The following is a 17326-nucleotide window of genomic DNA, read 5'->3' on the forward strand; positions in this document are numbered from 1 at the left end:
TTCTCTTGATATCATCATACCATCTTTGTTGTGGTCTGCCGGTGCTTCTTTTCTCCCCCCAAGGTCTCCATCTTGTTATTTTTCCGCTCCAGTTGGTGTTATTTCGAGCAACATGTCCGGCCCAGTTCCATTTAAGACTACCTATTCGCCTCACTATGTCCTCGATTTTGGTTCTATTTCTTATCCACTCATTGGTTTTATGGTCTTTAAGCGTTATTCCTATCATTTTCCGTTCTATTGATCTTTGATGTACCTTTAATTTATTCAAGATTTTCTTTGTTAGGACCCATGTTTCACATCCGTAGGTTGTTACTGGGAGAATGCATTCCATGTAAACCTTGGTTTTTAGTTTGAGGGGTAGGTTGGAGTTGAAGACGTGTCGCATCTTCCCGTAGGCCGCCCATCCTAGATGTATTCTGTGGTTAATTTCAAGTTCTTGATTGGTTTTACCCAATGTTAATTCTTGACCTAGGTAGATATAAGAGTTCACTTTCTTTATCTGTTGTCCTTGCACATTTATACTCTCTTTGTTTGTCCGTTGGTTTGTCATGAATTTGGTTTTAGAAATGTTCATTTCTAGGCCTACTTTTCTTGCTTCTTGTTGTAGTTCTATAAGCATGTATTCTAATTCTTCACTGTTTGGGGCAAAAATGGCAATGTCATCGGCAAATCTTAGGTTACTTAGTTTTTCTCCCGATATATCAATTCCTCTGTCTTCCCAATGTAGGCTCTTAAAAACGTCTTCTAGCACCAGTGTAAACAATTTGGGTGACACAATGTCTCCTTGTCTAACGCCTCTTTTAATTATGATTTCCTCAGTGTCTTCATATAGCCTTACTTTCATTTTTGAGTTGTCGTTTAGTGTCTGTATAATGTCAATATATCGTTGGTCTATTCTTGCATTTTTCATTGACCTGATAATTGCCCAAAATTCAACTGTGTCGAAGGCCTTTCTAAAATCTATGAAGGCAATCCATAATGGGATGTTATATTCCGTTACTTTTTCGTTCAGTGTCCTTACGGTGTGGAGATGTTCTATTGTACTCATGCCTTTTCTGAAGCCCGCCTGCTCATAGGGTTGGTATGCGTCGAGTTTGAATTCAAGGCGGTTTGCTATTATTCTCATAAAAAGCTTGTAGATCTGTGATAGCAGGCTGATTGGTCTATAGTTTTCTAGGTTGCTTGGATCACCTTTCTTATATATCAGTATGACTATCGCGGTGTTCCAATCCTGTGGTATTCTTCCCTCGGTTAGGCATGTATTAAATAATGATTTAAGCTCTCTTATCAGTAGGCTTCCACCTTCCTTCAACATTTCCGGTATGATGTTATCGTCACCTGCCGCCTTTCCGTTTTTTAGTTGATTTAAAGCTTTTACAATTTCTTCCTCTTCAATCTCAGGTAGATCCTCGGAGCCAACGTTACATATCCTGTTTTTATGGTCACTGTTTGCTTTTCTAACATACTCATTGTCTATTTTGGACTCGTACAGACCTGTGTAGAACTTCTCTGTTACCTTGAGTATCTCTCTTCGATCTTCTGTTATGTTACCTTGTCCGTCTCTCAATTTGATCATTTCTTTTTTATGTGCGTTTTCTTTTTTAAAGATGTTCAGACCTCTGTTTTGCTGTATCAACTCCTCTATTCGATTTTCTTGATACTTTCGTATGTCCTGCTTGGCCATTTTCCTTGCTGTTTTGTTTAGTTCGGCATACTCTACTGTATTCCTTTTGTTGTCTTTAATGAGCTCTCTCCTTCTTTCCAGTAGCTGTTTGGTTTGTGTTGTAAACTTTTCTATTCTTTTAGTTTTTGATGATACTAAACTTGTAGTTGTTTCTTTCAGTTCTTTTACCAGTCTATTGTTTGTTTCGTCCAAGCTCTCGTGTGATGATGTTGTTTCCTTTGTTAGTCGTTCTGTCAATCTTTTGCTATATATTGACTTGTTGTCTCTTATTGTATCAGGATCTATACGGTATTGCGTGCTGTTGAATTTTTTTGCTCTTTCCAATTTTGTGTTTAATACGATCCTGCACCGGACTAATCTGTGGTCGCTGCCCGTATTAAAGGAATTAAGAACGTCAACTTCTTGAACGATATGTTTATTTGGTGTCAGCACGTAGTCTATTTCGTTTTTTGTAATTCCATCCGGGCTGGCCCAGGTCCATTTTTTGTGAGGTCTTTTTTTGAAAAACGTATTCATTATGTATAGTTGTTCTTTTTCCAGGAAATTTGCAAGCATCGTCCCTCTTACATTTCGTTTCCCCAGTCCAAATTGTCCAACATACTGTGAGCTATTACACTGCTCTCCTATTCTTGCGTTGAAGTCTCCTATTATCAGCGTGTATCTTGTCTTATTTTCTGTTAGGCTCTGTGTGATTTCATCATACAGCACCTCGATCTCTTCGTCCCCATGACTACTTGTTGGGGCATAGATTTGAACGACTTTAATTGTTATATTGGAGTTAATCTTAAGTGTTATGTATATTACTCTATCTGATATGGTTTTAAGTATTTGAAGATTTGGGGAGATTCGTTTGTTGATAAGAAAACCCACACCACCCAAACTATTATCTTCTCTTCCTTTGTAGAATAGGATATGTCCTGATCTTAGTCTAATGGATTCTTCGCCTCTTCTCCTTGTTTCTGATATTCCCAGAATATCCCAGTTTATTCTGTCCAGTTCGTACTGTAGTTCCGTCAACCTTTCCTCATTTCCAATTGACCTAGCGTTATAAGTTGCAATGTGAAGTTGGCAGCCTTGTTTTACCCAGGGATTCTTAGCACCCCCTGCTCTACGACTGGTCTGACCGCTACCTTGGCCAGGGTCGTTCGAGCCGCTGGGCACTGGGGGCCATTGTTTTTGGTATGTCTTCATATGAGAGGGGTTTAGCCATAAAACACCACGTTGGCCAGACGTCTTGGTGAGTGTAGGTTCAGCCGCCCCTAACCTGGGGAGCCGTCGCTGTTTGCAGCCGCCCACTCTGGGTCAGACGCTGCAGATTTTTCCTGTTGGTCCACGGGGCGTATTTGATTTCCGCCCTACCACCCATATCTAGGAAGCATTCCCCTATCCGCCACCCGGGGACGCGCTCTCTAGGAGTTACAGGCTCTCCCGAGAGGGACCCGGTACGAGCTACGCGAAATCGGAGGGACGATCTGGTATCGGCTTCACAAGAGCTGCTGAATTGACTAGCGGTGACTGGAGCCAGCATGTAGTCTCCATCTGGCAGCATATCCTTAGTCGTCAAAACGTCCGTTAATAATAAAAGGAAGCTGATATAACACACACTACAAGTTATATAATTTTATTTGAATTTTTAAACTCTCATATCGATAAACAAATAACAATTTTTCTTCTTATTCCTATAATTTTTTTCTGTATTGAACACACCCACTACCAGTACACATTCACAATTACACTTACTGATGTGCGTTTCATGTTGGTGTAGTGGTAGTATAAACAGTGTGTTCAGATGAATATCACCAGTAATTCCAACTTTTTTATGTCAAAAGGTTCTCCGAATTTTCAGTGTAACTTTTCACACGAGAAAAAACCAAAGGAGGATATCTACTACCGTATAAGTCAAAATTAGTTATGCTTTCCGGTATGCCTCTTCCTCTTGTTGCAATGGAATAGTGACTCCAATGAAGTTGATCGTGTTTTTTCCTTTTGCTTTTTATTTGAAATTCCTACAAATTAAAAAAATATACAGACAAAAAAGGTTCTAACCAAACAATTAAAATGTTCAATATTCTGCTAGTTGCTTGACATGACAATATTCCTGAGTGAGAGATGCTCATTTATTTTATGTTAAATCTTTAAGCCCTTTAAGTTTTCTATTGTTTGCCTTTTACATTATTGAGAATAATGAATTGTTTTAATAAATAATTGTAGCTTTCCAATTTTTGGTCGTAATTGAGAAATTCTCTTGATGTAACATCCTTTTTTGTAATATTCTAAGAGACATAACAAAACATTTGATTTGGTTGTACTCTTTTTTCTATTTAGAGCTTGTACAGTGAAAACAAGATTCTTCTCCGAACGACTTTTAGGCAATATCCAATATCGATTCATTCTGATGACTATCAAAGCACTGAGCTATCATGTCAGTAAATAAAAACTGACATGAGAGTGCTGAAGAAAATAGTGTTTTAGTCTGGTCAAACATAAATCAATGAAAACGAAGAGACCAACACACTCAACAGAAAAGGAGCACAAATAATATTTTTTGGCCAAAACCTTACTACTATGAATTATAAAAGGGAAAATTAAAAAGATAGCACTTTAGCGGTTGATTCTAAGTCTTGTAAGGCACTGCCGTCTCAGGATTTTGGTCATTTATAAGCTAAAGGCTCCAGTAGAAGATTTATTCAAGAAAAGCTAACTTTCTATTTAACGTTGACGTTAACTACAAAATGAACTTCACACAAGAAGCACCTGATAAGCAGATGTAGATCCTGTGGAGAGGAGGATGAAAATTCATACGCAAAAAATACATCGAAAAAAAACCTGGAGGTCATCAGAAATATGGAACCAAAGATGTTGAAAATAGCTCAGATAGAAGTGCACTATAAACCTTATGGATTGTAGTATGACCCTTAATTAAATAGGTCTATTTCAATTCAATTATGGTGATTTTGTATTTTCTAGTCGACTAGAGAAATTAAGATAGAGTACAAGATGTTTTGATTGATATATCACCTCGCCCTTTTATATATTTTTGACAAAGGTTCTAATGTGCTTAGTTTTAACAATTTATTATGAACGTACTGGTAGTTGCTATTATTGAGTATATGTAAATCTAAAACATAGACCGTGAAATTTTCCAAAAATGAGAAATCTTGCAATTAATTACTTTTAAAATAAACATTGGATTAACCTCGATTTTTATGAAACTTTCATTATAATTTACTCACCATATTAAATACTATTTCTTTTTTATTCATAGCATCTTGCTTTTTGTGATCCCTCTTATAATCAGTTTGAGCATTTTTAACATGCCTCTGTATCACCAACATGATTTTATCGTCTTTTAATCTATAATAACCAGAAAGAACTGGGTCTCGAACGTTTTTATTTTTTAATAAATTAATGCTTTGTGAGGGTTCGTCTGCAGAAGTCAACATTATTACAGTACCATCTGGATAAAACCTAAAATTAAAATAGATTCTCACAGGTTTCTTTAAAATCTTCAACTTTTAGCCATCAATTTTAGTGAAATCTTGCTATGTTCAATTTTCATCTCAAATAATGTCAATATTAGAATAAAAATTAATTTATGAATAGGCTTACCTCAGATAGCGATAATAAGCGACCAAATACCAAGGCCTATAGAATTGATCTTGGAAACTGTTTTCGCCATTGCGAATATAAGTAGTTTTGCTAATGTAACAGCCATTAAAATTGACTCTTGGCCTATCAATGAACATGTTTCTCCAAGTTTTATAATCGCCAGGGGAAGAACCACAATTCACTCCCCATATTCTATAAAAAAAATTATTAACCATAGGATTTTAGTAAAAATCAAGAAATGAAAATTCTATTATTATTACTGGCTTTTAAAATCAACAATACTAAAATAAAATAGAAATTTAAAACTTGTTCAAGTTGGCACAAAATGTAAACAAACAATTCAAAAATTTTGTTAAAGACCATTAGAGGACTTATTTGTTTTTATCAAAGTTAAGATATTTAAAAAAATGTTTTTGGTACAATGAATTGAATCAGAGTGTCAGTTTACCTTAATCTATGGAGTATATAGGTACCTAAAACAATTTGGAGATTATTGAAGGTGAAGTACTGAAATTAGGCCACATAATCAAATAAAAGCTTAAGAAATAATAAAGAGTAAAAAATAGATAACGATAAAAAAAATAGTTCATGCTGAGACAATAACAAATAAACTGTAAGAACTTATGGAAAAGGAGCAGTCAGAAGGTTCAAATGCGCTAAGCCTTGTATGAACTTGTATGAAAACTGATAGTTAAAATCCAGTTCAAAAGTTCATAGTCACAATAGTGAAGAGCACATAAACTTCTATTTCTTTAGTGAGCCATTGGGATTACTAAGATCAGTAAAATACTTTGTAGATTAGATGCATTGTTCCTACCACAAAAAAAAACAAATAAATTCAATATCGGATATAGAATAATCTTTATGGTTAAAGATAGCATCTTGGAAACATCTTCAGAATTGAATGAGTTGTTAACTATAGAGCTGATTATGGATTCTAAACCAGAAAGTCATTTTCATCAGAATTTCCAAATACCACACTTTATTTAAAAATTTCAAATTTAAAATGAATGGTTCATAGTAGCAATAGTAGCATGGTGTCATTAAGCACATAGACTTTCTGATAGGTCCATCGTGCCTCTACTTCCATGCACCAATGACACACCGGATAGTCCATGATGCCTATGGTGTGAAGATACCATGTCCACTCACTAGTCGGACTTCACGCCTTGCAAGCAGACTATTGAGAGTTACGATAGCAACACTTTTGGCTACACAAAGAATGAGTTCTAAGCCCGTTGATGAATGAGTCCCCTTCGTCATTGTCCTTGTTGCCTGAGTGACATCACTTACCAGTTCTTGTAGAACTTTTATGCGCTCCAGCGCTAGCCTAGAGGACTCCTTACAGCCGTATGACATCTGGCATCACGGCTATCTGAGCAATTTACTGTAGCGTTAAACATCAACATTCCATTACCCCGAATACCTCAACTTGGAAGACGTAGTGTGTTCCTCAAGAAGTTCCATAAATCTTTTATTTTTATTACTTCAGTTATGTGTATTTGCAAATAGTAGAGAAAACAAAATTGCATGAAGTATGGGCTCCAAAGTACTACATTCTCCACATTAAAGAACTTGTGTGATTGTAATACTGATTGGGAAATCACTGATAAAATATTTTTCAATAGAAAAGTAGTTATTCAAATCCAATAGAATAATAATACCTCATACAAGCTATCCTCCATATCTCAGGATCTCTGGCGCACACATAAAATCCTCTACATACTCTAGAAAACATTTCCAATGATCTCATATCCAAATGTTCAGACACAACCCACTTTAATATGTACAAAATCACTTCAAAGGGCATTTGACCAATGTGAATGCCCTAAAAATGATATTTTTCATTATAACGTATTATTAGATGAGATTCAGACATATAGTACCCTTTTTGGTTGTTTCGGAAGGCATAGTGTTGACTTGTTTGAAACTTTTCTTTGTAATCTAACATAAATTTCTTCATCTTTATTATCTTCATCATCATCTGTTGATACATCATTAACATCAGTGTTTTCTAAAAATTTATAAACATAAAAGAGGAATCATGCAATTCATGTACCAATGATTCCAATTCAGTCATGTTAGAAGATTATAATTATGAGGGAATAAACTGGATTTTGAAATATTTTTATTACAAAGAGGAGAAAATTATTTTATACCAAATATTTATATGAAACAATCTTTGTTATATAATGGAACACAAAGTTAAAGGGCAATTAAGACTTAACACACAAAAACATAAGATAACTACAGATAATGTTATCTTGCTTTGTTTTTGAGATACAAATATTGAGTATATCATGTAAAAAATAATTATTTTATAGTTTAATTATGTTTTATGGGGGCTTCGGCCCCTCGCCCAACCTAACCTAACCTTATTGGGAGTTCGGGCACAAACCACAAGGTTGTTATTCAAGTATCAATTTATCAAAAATGAAGCGAGATATCAAAAAATTTTATTTTTCATTTTATTATGGCCTGATTGAGTTCAATTCGTTGACAGATTATGACGCCGTGGAAATAGTAGTCTCACAAAGTCAGAACTTCTTTACAAAAGCAAAAAAATGTGAATAAATATTTAAAATTTATGTATAAGTGGATTCAAGTGGTGTAATTTTGTTCGAGAAAATAAATCGTTAAATTTATTACAATAATCAAGCATTTTATTTTTCATATGTTATTTTATACCTTTAATATTCACTTCCCTTTCCAAGCTATCCTGTTTCAGTTTCATTTTGCTTTTTTTGTGCAATAAATATTCAACATCAGGTACAATTTGAACCGCTTGCTTGTAGTATTGTATAGCTTCATATAATTTTCCAGAATTTTCCATTTCAATACCTTTGAGGAAAAGTCTGGTTGCTTTTTCATTATCATCATCTTGATTAGTCGTTTTCAAGTCAACATTGTTATAAACATTATTTTCTGAAGTAGTAGGTACTTTTCTGAATTGTTCTTCAGTTTGGTTGTTTTTTGTTGATTGAATTTCTTTTTGCCACTGTTCCCTGAAGGAGGAAAGGTCATCTTCCTATTACACACATTACATAGATTAGTAAAATGTTTTATCAATAAAAGCAGAAAAATATAATATACCACAAACACTCTCGTTTTATATTTAAGTAAAGCTATCGAGCATATAGACATATTTATATAGACCTACACTTATTATTTCGTTTTTAAAAATAATGGTATATAATACTATTTCAATTTTTATGGTGTAATTCAAATTCCCTTTTCCTTATAGATACGACAAATTTAATAATTTTCTTATAGCTACTCATAAACTATTTAAATAAAAGGTTTTTTATCTACATTGATCATATTGCTACGTGTTTGTAAATTCACGTACCCTAGTTGAAACAGTTGACTTATCATTATCATCGTTTGCCGGAATATCCGATTTTTTTATGTTTTCAAAATCATCGTCCATAATATTTTTTTAATAATAAAATTATTTCATTCAATATTTATTTACGATGTAATGGAATACTCTTCCCTTCTACGTCAATCAAGATCTACATCTGATAGAAAGTGTAACCACATTATTAATTTTAATCTATATCCCAATCTGCACACATTTAGTTACAAATTACAAAAAAATTAAAGAATTAGTATATGAAATTCCTCAATATTTTTAAAATTACTTATCAGTGAAGGAACCTCACTGAAGATATTGACAGCATTCCTTAGATCTACAGATGGTACCACTGTGATTTAACTTTTAAAAGGCGCGAATTTATATACTTGGTTATGTTAAAGAAAAAAAAATAATAAATAGTAACAGTATATATGTATGCTACGATTTAATAAGTTTGTTAAATTTAATAGCATAAGAAAAATATAATTATAGAAGTAACTGTACTATTAAAATAAGTTTTTTTAACGCCGCAATGGATAACTCATCGGATGAATTGCCTGCTTCAAGAAAAAGACAACATTCTTCGCCTTCTTCAATAAACAATGAACTCGATTTAAAAAGAAAAAAAGTTGATGATGTGGAAAATATTACAAATGTTAATGTTTGCGATAATTCTGAGTAAGCTTGTATACTTTATTTCAAATTATGTAGTTTTCACATGTATCATACATGATGTATGTGTGCTAACTAAGATAACCTTTGAAATTGCAATTTTTTATAGGCAACAAGAAGAAAACACGCTCAAAACTGAGCTATTAAATACAACAGGAAGTGAATTGAAAACAGATATTTCTCGGCAGGACATTAAGGAATGTAAAAATCTAGGTGAAGAGAACAAACAAAATTGTGAAGATGCTATTGGAAGTGCATCTGAGAACAGCATAGATAATAAGTAAGAGTTTTCTGAAAAATATTCACGTAATAATGTTCCCCTTTTTCCAGACTAGAAGATAAGTTACAAACTAAGAATAATTCAGAAACTAACGAAATTGTAGCATTTAGAAATCTTGCAATTGAAGAAAAAAATGAAGAACATATAGATGAGACCAAAATAATCAATTTAATTAGTACTAAGGACCAAATCAGAGAAGAGAAAAATAGGTAAAGTAATGATTGATTACCCATCTTCAAATAGAAAAGTGATTGTTATTGTGATTTTCAGAGAAAACATTGCCTTGGAAAAAAATGAAAACGAAGAAGGAGGAGAAAAACAAACAATTCCAACTGATAAAAATGAATCTATAGAGAATCAAAACTCTCCCAAGGAAACTAATGATCCAGTTGAATATGTAATATCAGATAGTGATGAGGAAGTGACAAAGTCAAGTGAATCAAACACCCCAATTAAAATGAAATCAGATTTATCTGCCAAAAAGCTAACGCCTAAGCAGTTGAAACGAAAACTGGAACATGAAAAAAGGAAACAAGAAAAGCAGAAAGAAAAAGAAGAGAGAATGAAAAGGAGATTAGAAGAACAATTAAAAAGAAAGGAGGTCAAAGACAAGGAGCAGAAAGAAAAAGAATTAAAGAAAAAAGAACTGGAAAAGGAAAGAGAATTGAAAAAGAAAGAAAAAGAAGAAAGGGAGGAAAAGAAGCGCAAAGAAAAAGAAGAAAAGGAACAGAAAAGAAAAGAGAAAGAAGAAAAAGAAGAGCAAAAGCGTAAAGAACGTGAAGAAGAAAAACTGAAAAAATTACAAGAAATTGAAGAAAAAAACAGAGAGAAATTGAAAGAAGAAGAGAAGAAACAAAAAGCAGCTGCCGCCTTTGTGAATTTTTTTGTTCCTAAAAAAACTGATGATGCGCAAGACATCAAAAAAACACAAACTTCAAACTTTTTACAGTTTGAAGTTAAATCAGACATGAAGTTGCCTTTACCCAGAAGGGATTACTTGACAAAAGAACAAAAGGATCAATTGGATTTGTATTTAGAAAACCAAGATACTGAATCATCATACTTAAAGGATCTCTCTTCTGGAAAAATTATTGGGAAAAGCCTTAAGACCTGGCCTTATGAAGAATCAACAGAAGATGATGTAGTTATTGTGGATTTAGGAGAAACAATTTTTGAAGAGAAGTCGCAAAAATATAGAGGAAAATTTTTGTACTTCCATGAAAACCGCAGACCAGCATATTATGGTACTTGGAGGAAAAAGAGTACAGTAATCAAACCACGTAAACCTTTTGCGGAAGACCAAAAAGTTTTTAACTATGAAGAAGATTCAGACGATGATTGGGAAGAGGAAGAACAAGGAGAATCCCTCAACGCTTCTGAAGATGAAGCTGAAAAAGAAAATGAAGATGAAAAAGATGATTATGAAGTAGACAACGAATTTTTTGTTCCACATGGCCATTTAAGTGATGATGAAATAGATGATGAGGAAATGGCGCGATTATCACCAGAATTTCTAAAACAAAAACTCATGCTATTGAAAGAAGAATTTGATCACGATATGCAATCTAAGACACACAAATTGAAGCCTCGATCGATCGGTTGTATTTGGTACAATAAAGATAGCAGTAATGTAGAAGAAGCTGTAGACAGATATTTACAACCTTTGGCAATAATCTCCCGTAATCAAATAGTTATTAAAAAGAGGGATGATATCCTATTAGTTAAAGAAAAAAAGAAAATAATTAAAGAACTAGATTCGGAATTAATTCCTAGGTTCTTAAAGATGATTCATGGCAGTTCATGTAAGAAGAGTGTCCTAGTAGATAAATTTTTAACTGCAGTGGAAAATAATGGAAATATAACTCAAGTTTCTAAAAGAATGTTAGTCAGGACTATAAGGAAATACGCCAATTGGGAAAAATACAGAGATGAGGAAACAAAAAGATTCAAGTTTCGTTGGTGTGTTAATCAAGATATGAGAGAAAAATATGATTTAACAAAAGTTAAAGATGATTGTAGGTAGGGTAGAAGTATTGTATCTTAAGCTTTGATCAAGTCGAAATATAAATAATTACAGGAGAGAAAATATTAATTGTTACTGTCCATTTTTATATAAAAACAACTTTTGCAAATAAAACTGTTGTATAGACAATATTGTTTTACTACCAGGTTTAAACTATAGCTTTTTTCGCCAGTCGGATTCCGAATCAGTTGAGGGATCAACACCACAGTGACAACTTTGAAAGTATGCATGCGATCGGTCATTGAACTAATTCAGAATCGCTTATAATAACGCGGACAGAAGCGTAATGGGAATAATTTAGACAGGGTAAAGTCCCATTCCTTCCTTCCCAGATTGCAGTATTTAAAGGTAGTTACAAAAGCATGTTAATTGCACCAAACAAATACTATTTTATATTTGAGACCTTTTTCGTAGTATAAAGTGATCAAATCCACTACTGTGTGATAGAGTTGCAACTTAAGGACCTTACGAAATCCCAATTTGTCTAAGTATGGATCTTCGAATAAAAAAATTTCTTACAGTGTGAAACACCCAAATGTAATGAATTCGTTAATAAATAAAAAAGGGCGTGTTGGGAGGAACGCTAGGACATTTCGTTTTGTATTTTCAAATGCGCATATGCTTTTAAAATTTATACAGTGTAAGTCATGTGACAGTGACCAATAGGTACCACTCTTCTTAATTTAAATGCCACCCCCTGTATATAAGGTGAAGGCTGGAAAACTGATTAACACTCTTATCGGTTATTTCTGAAAAAGGATGTTTGTGTTGTAAATAGGATTGTAGTTAAAACGTAATTAATATGAAGGTTCATTCTAAAACCTGTTGAGGGCATCAGTCATTCACTGACGGCTTAAACCAATGCAACTTGTACTCTATTTCAGTTCAAATGAAATATACGTTATTTATATATATTTATATGATTACATGCATAGACATAGTAATTTATTATTACTGTCTGTGATTACTGAATATTACATAGATTAGTAAACATTTACGAATAAAAAAGAAGAAGACTAATAGCTATTGAAGTTTTTTGGTTTATAGTTTTTATTGTGGCCGCCCTGATCTGTCTTTCATATTCTTAAAGTCAAGATGGTAGGTAGCTTATTTTTTAAATCTTGTACCATCTACATCTAAAGTGAAGTAAAATGTTATCATAAAATGTTAAAATGATTTTTAAAATTTTCAATTCGTAATTTGAGTGAATATTTCATAGGTGCTGTGAAAGTATAATTAACATTTTCATCTTCAAAATACTCGGACTCACCTAATAGTGTTATTTTGTTTTTAACTTATATTTAAAGCAGTAAAGGTTTTTTATATTCAAATATGGTACAAAAACTTTATAATTATTTTAACATATTTTGAATACATTATATTAATACGTATTTAGTAGTTGTTTATAAATACTAACCTACGTTTTAGGCTCGAGGACCTAAGAAGCATCTAAAGCGTTTGAACGCACCTAAAGCATGGATGTTGGACAAATTGGGTGGTGTATTTGCCCCCCGTCCATCGACTGGTCCTCACAAATTGAGAGAATCACTCCCATTAGTAATTTTCTTGAGGAACAGGCTGAAATATGCTCTAACTAACAGTGAAGTTACAAAAATTGTTATGCAAAGATTGATCAAAGTTGACGGAAAAGTAAGAACCGATAGTAACTACCCAGCTGGATTCATGGGTAGGTAAATACTTTATCATCTTGGTGACATTATGTACATGGTGTTATTGTTTTAGATGTTATCACCATTGAAAAGACAGGTGAATTCTTCCGCCTTATCTATGATGTTAAAGGTAGATTTGCTATTCACCGTATTACTGCTGAAGAAGCTAAAGTAAGTGAATTTTATATTTTAATCACTCTTATTTATCTTTTTTCGTTCAAATGATGTCCACAGGCACTACATTAAGTACTAAGAACAGAGATATGATTATAATGATTGTACCTTACTCATCTGATTATATATAAATTGCAAGTTTCTTTTTAAAGTATGTTACAAAATTTTGACTAAAAACATTTTTAGTACAAGCTGTGTAAAGTGAAGAGAGTTCAAACGGGACCTAAAAGAATTCCATTCTTAGTAACGCATGATGGACGTACTATCAGATACCCAGATCCTAACATTAAAGTAAACGATACTATCCAATTGGAAATATCCACTTCCAAAATTCTTGACTACATAAAGTTTGAATCTGGTAATTTGTGTATGATCACTGGAGGTAGAAATTTGGGTCGTGTTGGAACAGTTATCAATAGGGAGCGTCATCCAGGTTCCTTTGATATTGTACATGTTAAGGATGCTAATGGTCATGTCTTTGCAACTAGGTAAGTTAAAATCGTTAGTTAATATATTATATACAATTGTGTGCAAAAACATTTACTCGAGTCTCACAGCCAAGTTTAGCAAAAATCTCTTCCATTCTTTTTCTGATTAAAGTATAATATATAATTAACAGTAAGAATAAAAGCTTCCAATTGCTTTTATGTGGATTGTATAAGTTTATTTATTTAATCTTGTTCGATGCTATCCCATTCTTTAGGAGCGCTGTTTTGAGGTCCAATTTTGTGGCTGATGCAGGATTTTTAGACCGAACTTTTCTCTTAAATTCATCCCACATCTCACCATTCCCAATTTCGGCATTGCGTAAATACTACTGTACAGAATCTGTAGAATGTGGATGGGCATTGTCCTGCAGAAGAAGATGGCGTAGGGGACTGTGTGATCCCCTAAAATGTCTTCCTCGTATTAGTTAGCCATTAATCTTCTAGTTCCCCTGTCAGTTTCAATAAAAATAAACATAGCTTTTGTTTTTCTGACTGTCCAGCCACTTTTAGCGCTTCTATAAACTCTTGTTGGACTTAAAACACCAGTGAGAGCCGTTTCATGACAGTTATTTGTTCGTTTGTAAGGACGGTAAATTCTGAAAACAGCACACTTATTCATGTTCAGTGCACTGTCCACTTTTCACTGACTCTGAATTGTTTGACAGTTGACAGCTAACAGTGGTGGGTCAGGTAGCTAATCTGTTATTATGGTCAGTTACCCCTAATTAATTCTGTAAACAAATATAAAAAGGGTGGTTACTGATCATAACATATTATTAAACTATGAGAGCAGAAAACATAACAATATTTTATATCATTTTGAAGCTAATTCTATTAGCTTTAAGATTTTACTAGGAAAAATACAGTTTAGTGTTGAGTTTTTTGTCAGTGACTTGTAGGCGTGTCACCTGAGTCGAGTTTTTTGCTCACAAGTGAAGAATAGAGACAGGGGACGAAAATATTCTACTTAGACTGAAATTTAGAAAATAATCCAGAATATTCTTTTTCTTGTGGATGAAATTAATGAACACATGAATTATACTTGTATATGAAGTGTAGTTCATTTAGAACACTAAAAAATGTATCTTAATATACTCACCATATAATAGATAAATAATAGTTTTTACTTCAAGCTTTTCCCTGAATTGTGATTTTATTCAATTTCAAAATATTTTTTGCTAGCTCCTTTTTTCTTATTAACTCTTAAATAAAAACATTTGAAACTTATTGCTTTTTGAAAAAGGTTTTATTTCTTTGGAACATTGACAATGAAAAATGAGTCTACTTCCAATTCAGAATCAGCAAAAGACTCTGGAGAATTGATTCCATATATGGAATGTCAATTTGAATGTCATTTTCATCAGATTCTCATCAGAGGATCATACATTTTTAGTAGTAAAGGCATCAAAATCGGGCTCTTTTGTTGTCTTGAATGTATATTTAGTGATGATTAGAATTGATTTTAGGTCTTTTCAGAAAATCGGAAGAAGAAAACTCATTTTTTATGAAACGAGACTTAAAATCAAAATACATCATCACAAAATATTTATATTGAAAGGTCTAAGTAAAAGATTAAAGAAAATACCTTCACATGTATCAATTCCACTCAAATATTTTTGTCCCTTAATACTAGGAAATCAAATAATTTGGTTAATTGAATTTTTATTTATTTGTTTTCCAGGTTAAATAATGTTTTCATAATTGGTAAAGGAGCTAAGGCATTCGTTTCCCTACCAAGAGGCAAGGGAGTCAAATTATCCATAGCAGAAGAAAGAGACAAGAGGTTAGCTGCTAAAACACATTAAAATGTAATGTTTTACTACATTATTTTCAATAAAATTTAAAAAAACTGATACATATTACTTTTATTTACATCCTACTCCCTATTGACTAGAAGCTTTTCTGTATTTTCTTTTGAATACAAAATCTTTTGTAGTTGTAATGAACTTTCAATAAAATTTTGGTTTAATTTGGTTGTTGAAATCAAATTTGAACAATTCCTATTGGAAATTTGTGGGAAAAAAATTTATCATCAAAAGCGAGAATAAGTTGAACAATACATATAGTATACAGGGGCTGTTGAAATGTCTAAGACACCGTGGGTACTAGTTATTTGGATGTGATCATCACGGGTGTACCTAGTTTGCCTATCAAAAGTACATTCCACTAAGAGTTCACTACGCTTAAAATACTCTTTTGAAGGTTCCACACACAGAACATACCCTAAGAAGAAATGCAAACTTAGTTATTATTCAGTGGAAACATCATGGCAGATTTTCGAAGCCAGTGCCCTCGATGGTGGATGGCAGAACTAATATATTTTCGCGGTTAATTTAAATTTACAACATTTCCTCCAGTAACGATTTTGCAGTTTCCTGAATTCACAATAAAACACATCTTGGAACTGGGACAAGTTTCTTATGAATGTGAACCATTTCTAAAAATTCTCTTTTTCGTGTATTAGATTCCGTTTCAATAATTTTTGAATCTTTATAATTGAATTTATGTTTTTTTTTTTTGATATTTCGTGGTTCGTTAATGCAGTTTTATTTTTTTATCGTATTGATGCCCCTTTAGTCTATTTTCTAACACTGAGATGTTTGCCTTATGTAGTCGGCATCGCAATTAGTATAAGGCACTTGATATATAATATTACACCAAAAAAAAAACAGAAGAAGTAATATTATATATCAAGTGCCTTGTACTAATTGTGACGTTTTCTACATAGGGCAGACATCTCAGTGTTTAGAAAATAGACTAAAAGGGCATCAATACGATAAAAAAAATGAAAGTCATGAGAATTTTTAGAAATGTTCACATTCATGAGGACAAAAAAGCTGTAAATAATAAAAAAAGACCTAAATAATTTGAGTTACTATAAAAAAAATATAAGAAAATACTTACGTACTCACTTCAATCAATCAACTTTGGTTGTAGTCAGAGCATATGACTGTAATATAACTTTTAGCATTGATGTTAAATAGAAACATTCGTTAATGAAACGTTGGAAACAAAATACATTTGTTTTTCTAGGGGTCTAATTTAATTTAACTACAAAATCAGTTGACAGGCTACTTTTTTGAAATTCAGGAAAACTAAAAACATTTTAACTTACTATTTTTATTACTGATACGCCTATGCGTTAACCTTGTCAATTATCAAAATCTGAAATTTTTATTTTGCATTTTATATATTTAAAACTAATATTACTTAAAGTAAAAAACAGAGGAAAGTGTTTCCTAAAAATTTATTGTTGAGACATCCACAATACGTAGAATGTCTATAAGGAAAGCCAAACATAAATCGCTGTATTTTTGCAGTACCTAACATTCGATTAGCCCAGATTTTCTGCTCCACATTTACTTACT

At 32.7% G+C, this 17326-nt stretch overlaps 3 protein-coding genes across 4 annotated transcripts; 2 read left to right on the plus strand and 1 right to left on the minus strand.

The window, feature by feature from the left end:
- Positions 1-3279: 3279 nt before the first annotated feature.
- LOC130442123 (F-box only protein 9) lies at positions 3280-8987 on the minus strand. The gene is made up of 7 exons (XM_056776164.1): positions 8643-8987; positions 7982-8321; positions 7180-7307; positions 6958-7121; positions 5294-5485; positions 4918-5152; positions 3280-3690 (listed from the first exon to the last, which is right to left on the minus strand). The coding sequence occupies exons 1-7, from the start codon at positions 8721-8723 to the stop codon at positions 3502-3504; spliced, it is 1329 nt and encodes a 442-aa protein (XP_056632142.1). The 5' UTR covers positions 8724-8987; the 3' UTR covers positions 3280-3501.
- On the plus strand, positions 8940-11752 carry LOC130442122 (chromatin assembly factor 1 subunit A-like). The gene is made up of 4 exons (XM_056776163.1): positions 8940-9329; positions 9433-9603; positions 9654-9812; positions 9874-11752. The coding sequence occupies exons 1-4, from the start codon at positions 9184-9186 to the stop codon at positions 11624-11626; spliced, it is 2229 nt and encodes a 742-aa protein (XP_056632141.1). The 5' UTR covers positions 8940-9183; the 3' UTR covers positions 11627-11752.
- An 893-nt stretch (positions 11753-12645) lies between these two features.
- Positions 12646-15811, plus strand: LOC130441453 (40S ribosomal protein S4). 2 transcript variants are annotated; one of them, XM_056775151.1, is made up of 5 exons: positions 12646-12724; positions 13055-13313; positions 13370-13467; positions 13657-13958; positions 15640-15811. In XM_056775151.1, the coding sequence occupies exons 1-5, from the start codon at positions 12722-12724 to the stop codon at positions 15761-15763; spliced, it is 786 nt and encodes a 261-aa protein (XP_056631129.1). In that variant the 5' UTR covers positions 12646-12721; the 3' UTR covers positions 15764-15811. The 2 variants fall into 2 exon arrangements, with proteins under 2 accessions (XP_056631129.1, XP_056631130.1); XM_056775152.1 differs by having other exon boundaries at positions 12693-12961.
- The last annotated feature ends 1515 nt before the right edge of the window (positions 15812-17326 follow it).

The sequence above is a fragment of the Diorhabda sublineata genome, chromosome 3 (genome assembly GCF_026230105.1).
Source record: "Diorhabda sublineata isolate icDioSubl1.1 chromosome 3, icDioSubl1.1, whole genome shotgun sequence".
NCBI classification, from domain to species: Eukaryota; Metazoa; Arthropoda; class Insecta; order Coleoptera; family Chrysomelidae; genus Diorhabda; species Diorhabda sublineata.

What these genes read in the sequence shown, in the direction of transcription:
- LOC130442123 (XM_056776164.1), bottom strand. Translation starts at nt 8,723, where the DNA reads ATGGACGATGATTTTGAAAACATAAAAAAATCGGATATTCCGGCAAAC. An exon ending in TTCCGAAACAACCAAAAAGG is followed by an intron (nt 7,122 to 7,179) that starts GTACTATATGTC and finishes TATCATTTTTAG; the next exon opens with GGCATTCACATTGGTCAAAT. An exon ending in TGGAGGATAGCTTGTATGAG is followed by an intron (nt 5,486 to 6,957) that starts GTATTATTATTC and finishes TTTTTTTTATAG; the next exon opens with AATATGGGGAGTGAATTGTG.
- LOC130442122 (XM_056776163.1), top strand. Translation starts at nt 9,184, where the DNA reads ATGGATAACTCATCGGATGAATTGCCTGCTTCAAGAAAAAGACAACAT. An exon ending in AATGTTTGCGATAATTCTGA is followed by an intron (nt 9,330 to 9,432) that starts GTAAGCTTGTAT and finishes AATTTTTTATAG; the next exon opens with GCAACAAGAAGAAAACACGC. An exon ending in ATCAGAGAAGAGAAAAATAG is followed by an intron (nt 9,813 to 9,873) that starts GTAAAGTAATGA and finishes TGTGATTTTCAG; the next exon opens with AGAAAACATTGCCTTGGAAA.
- LOC130441453 (XM_056775151.1), top strand. An exon ending in TTACTGCTGAAGAAGCTAAA is followed by an intron (nt 13,468 to 13,656) that starts GTAAGTGAATTT and finishes AAACATTTTTAG; the next exon opens with TACAAGCTGTGTAAAGTGAA. An exon ending in GGTCATGTCTTTGCAACTAG is followed by an intron (nt 13,959 to 15,639) that starts GTAAGTTAAAAT and finishes TTTGTTTTCCAG; the next exon opens with GTTAAATAATGTTTTCATAA.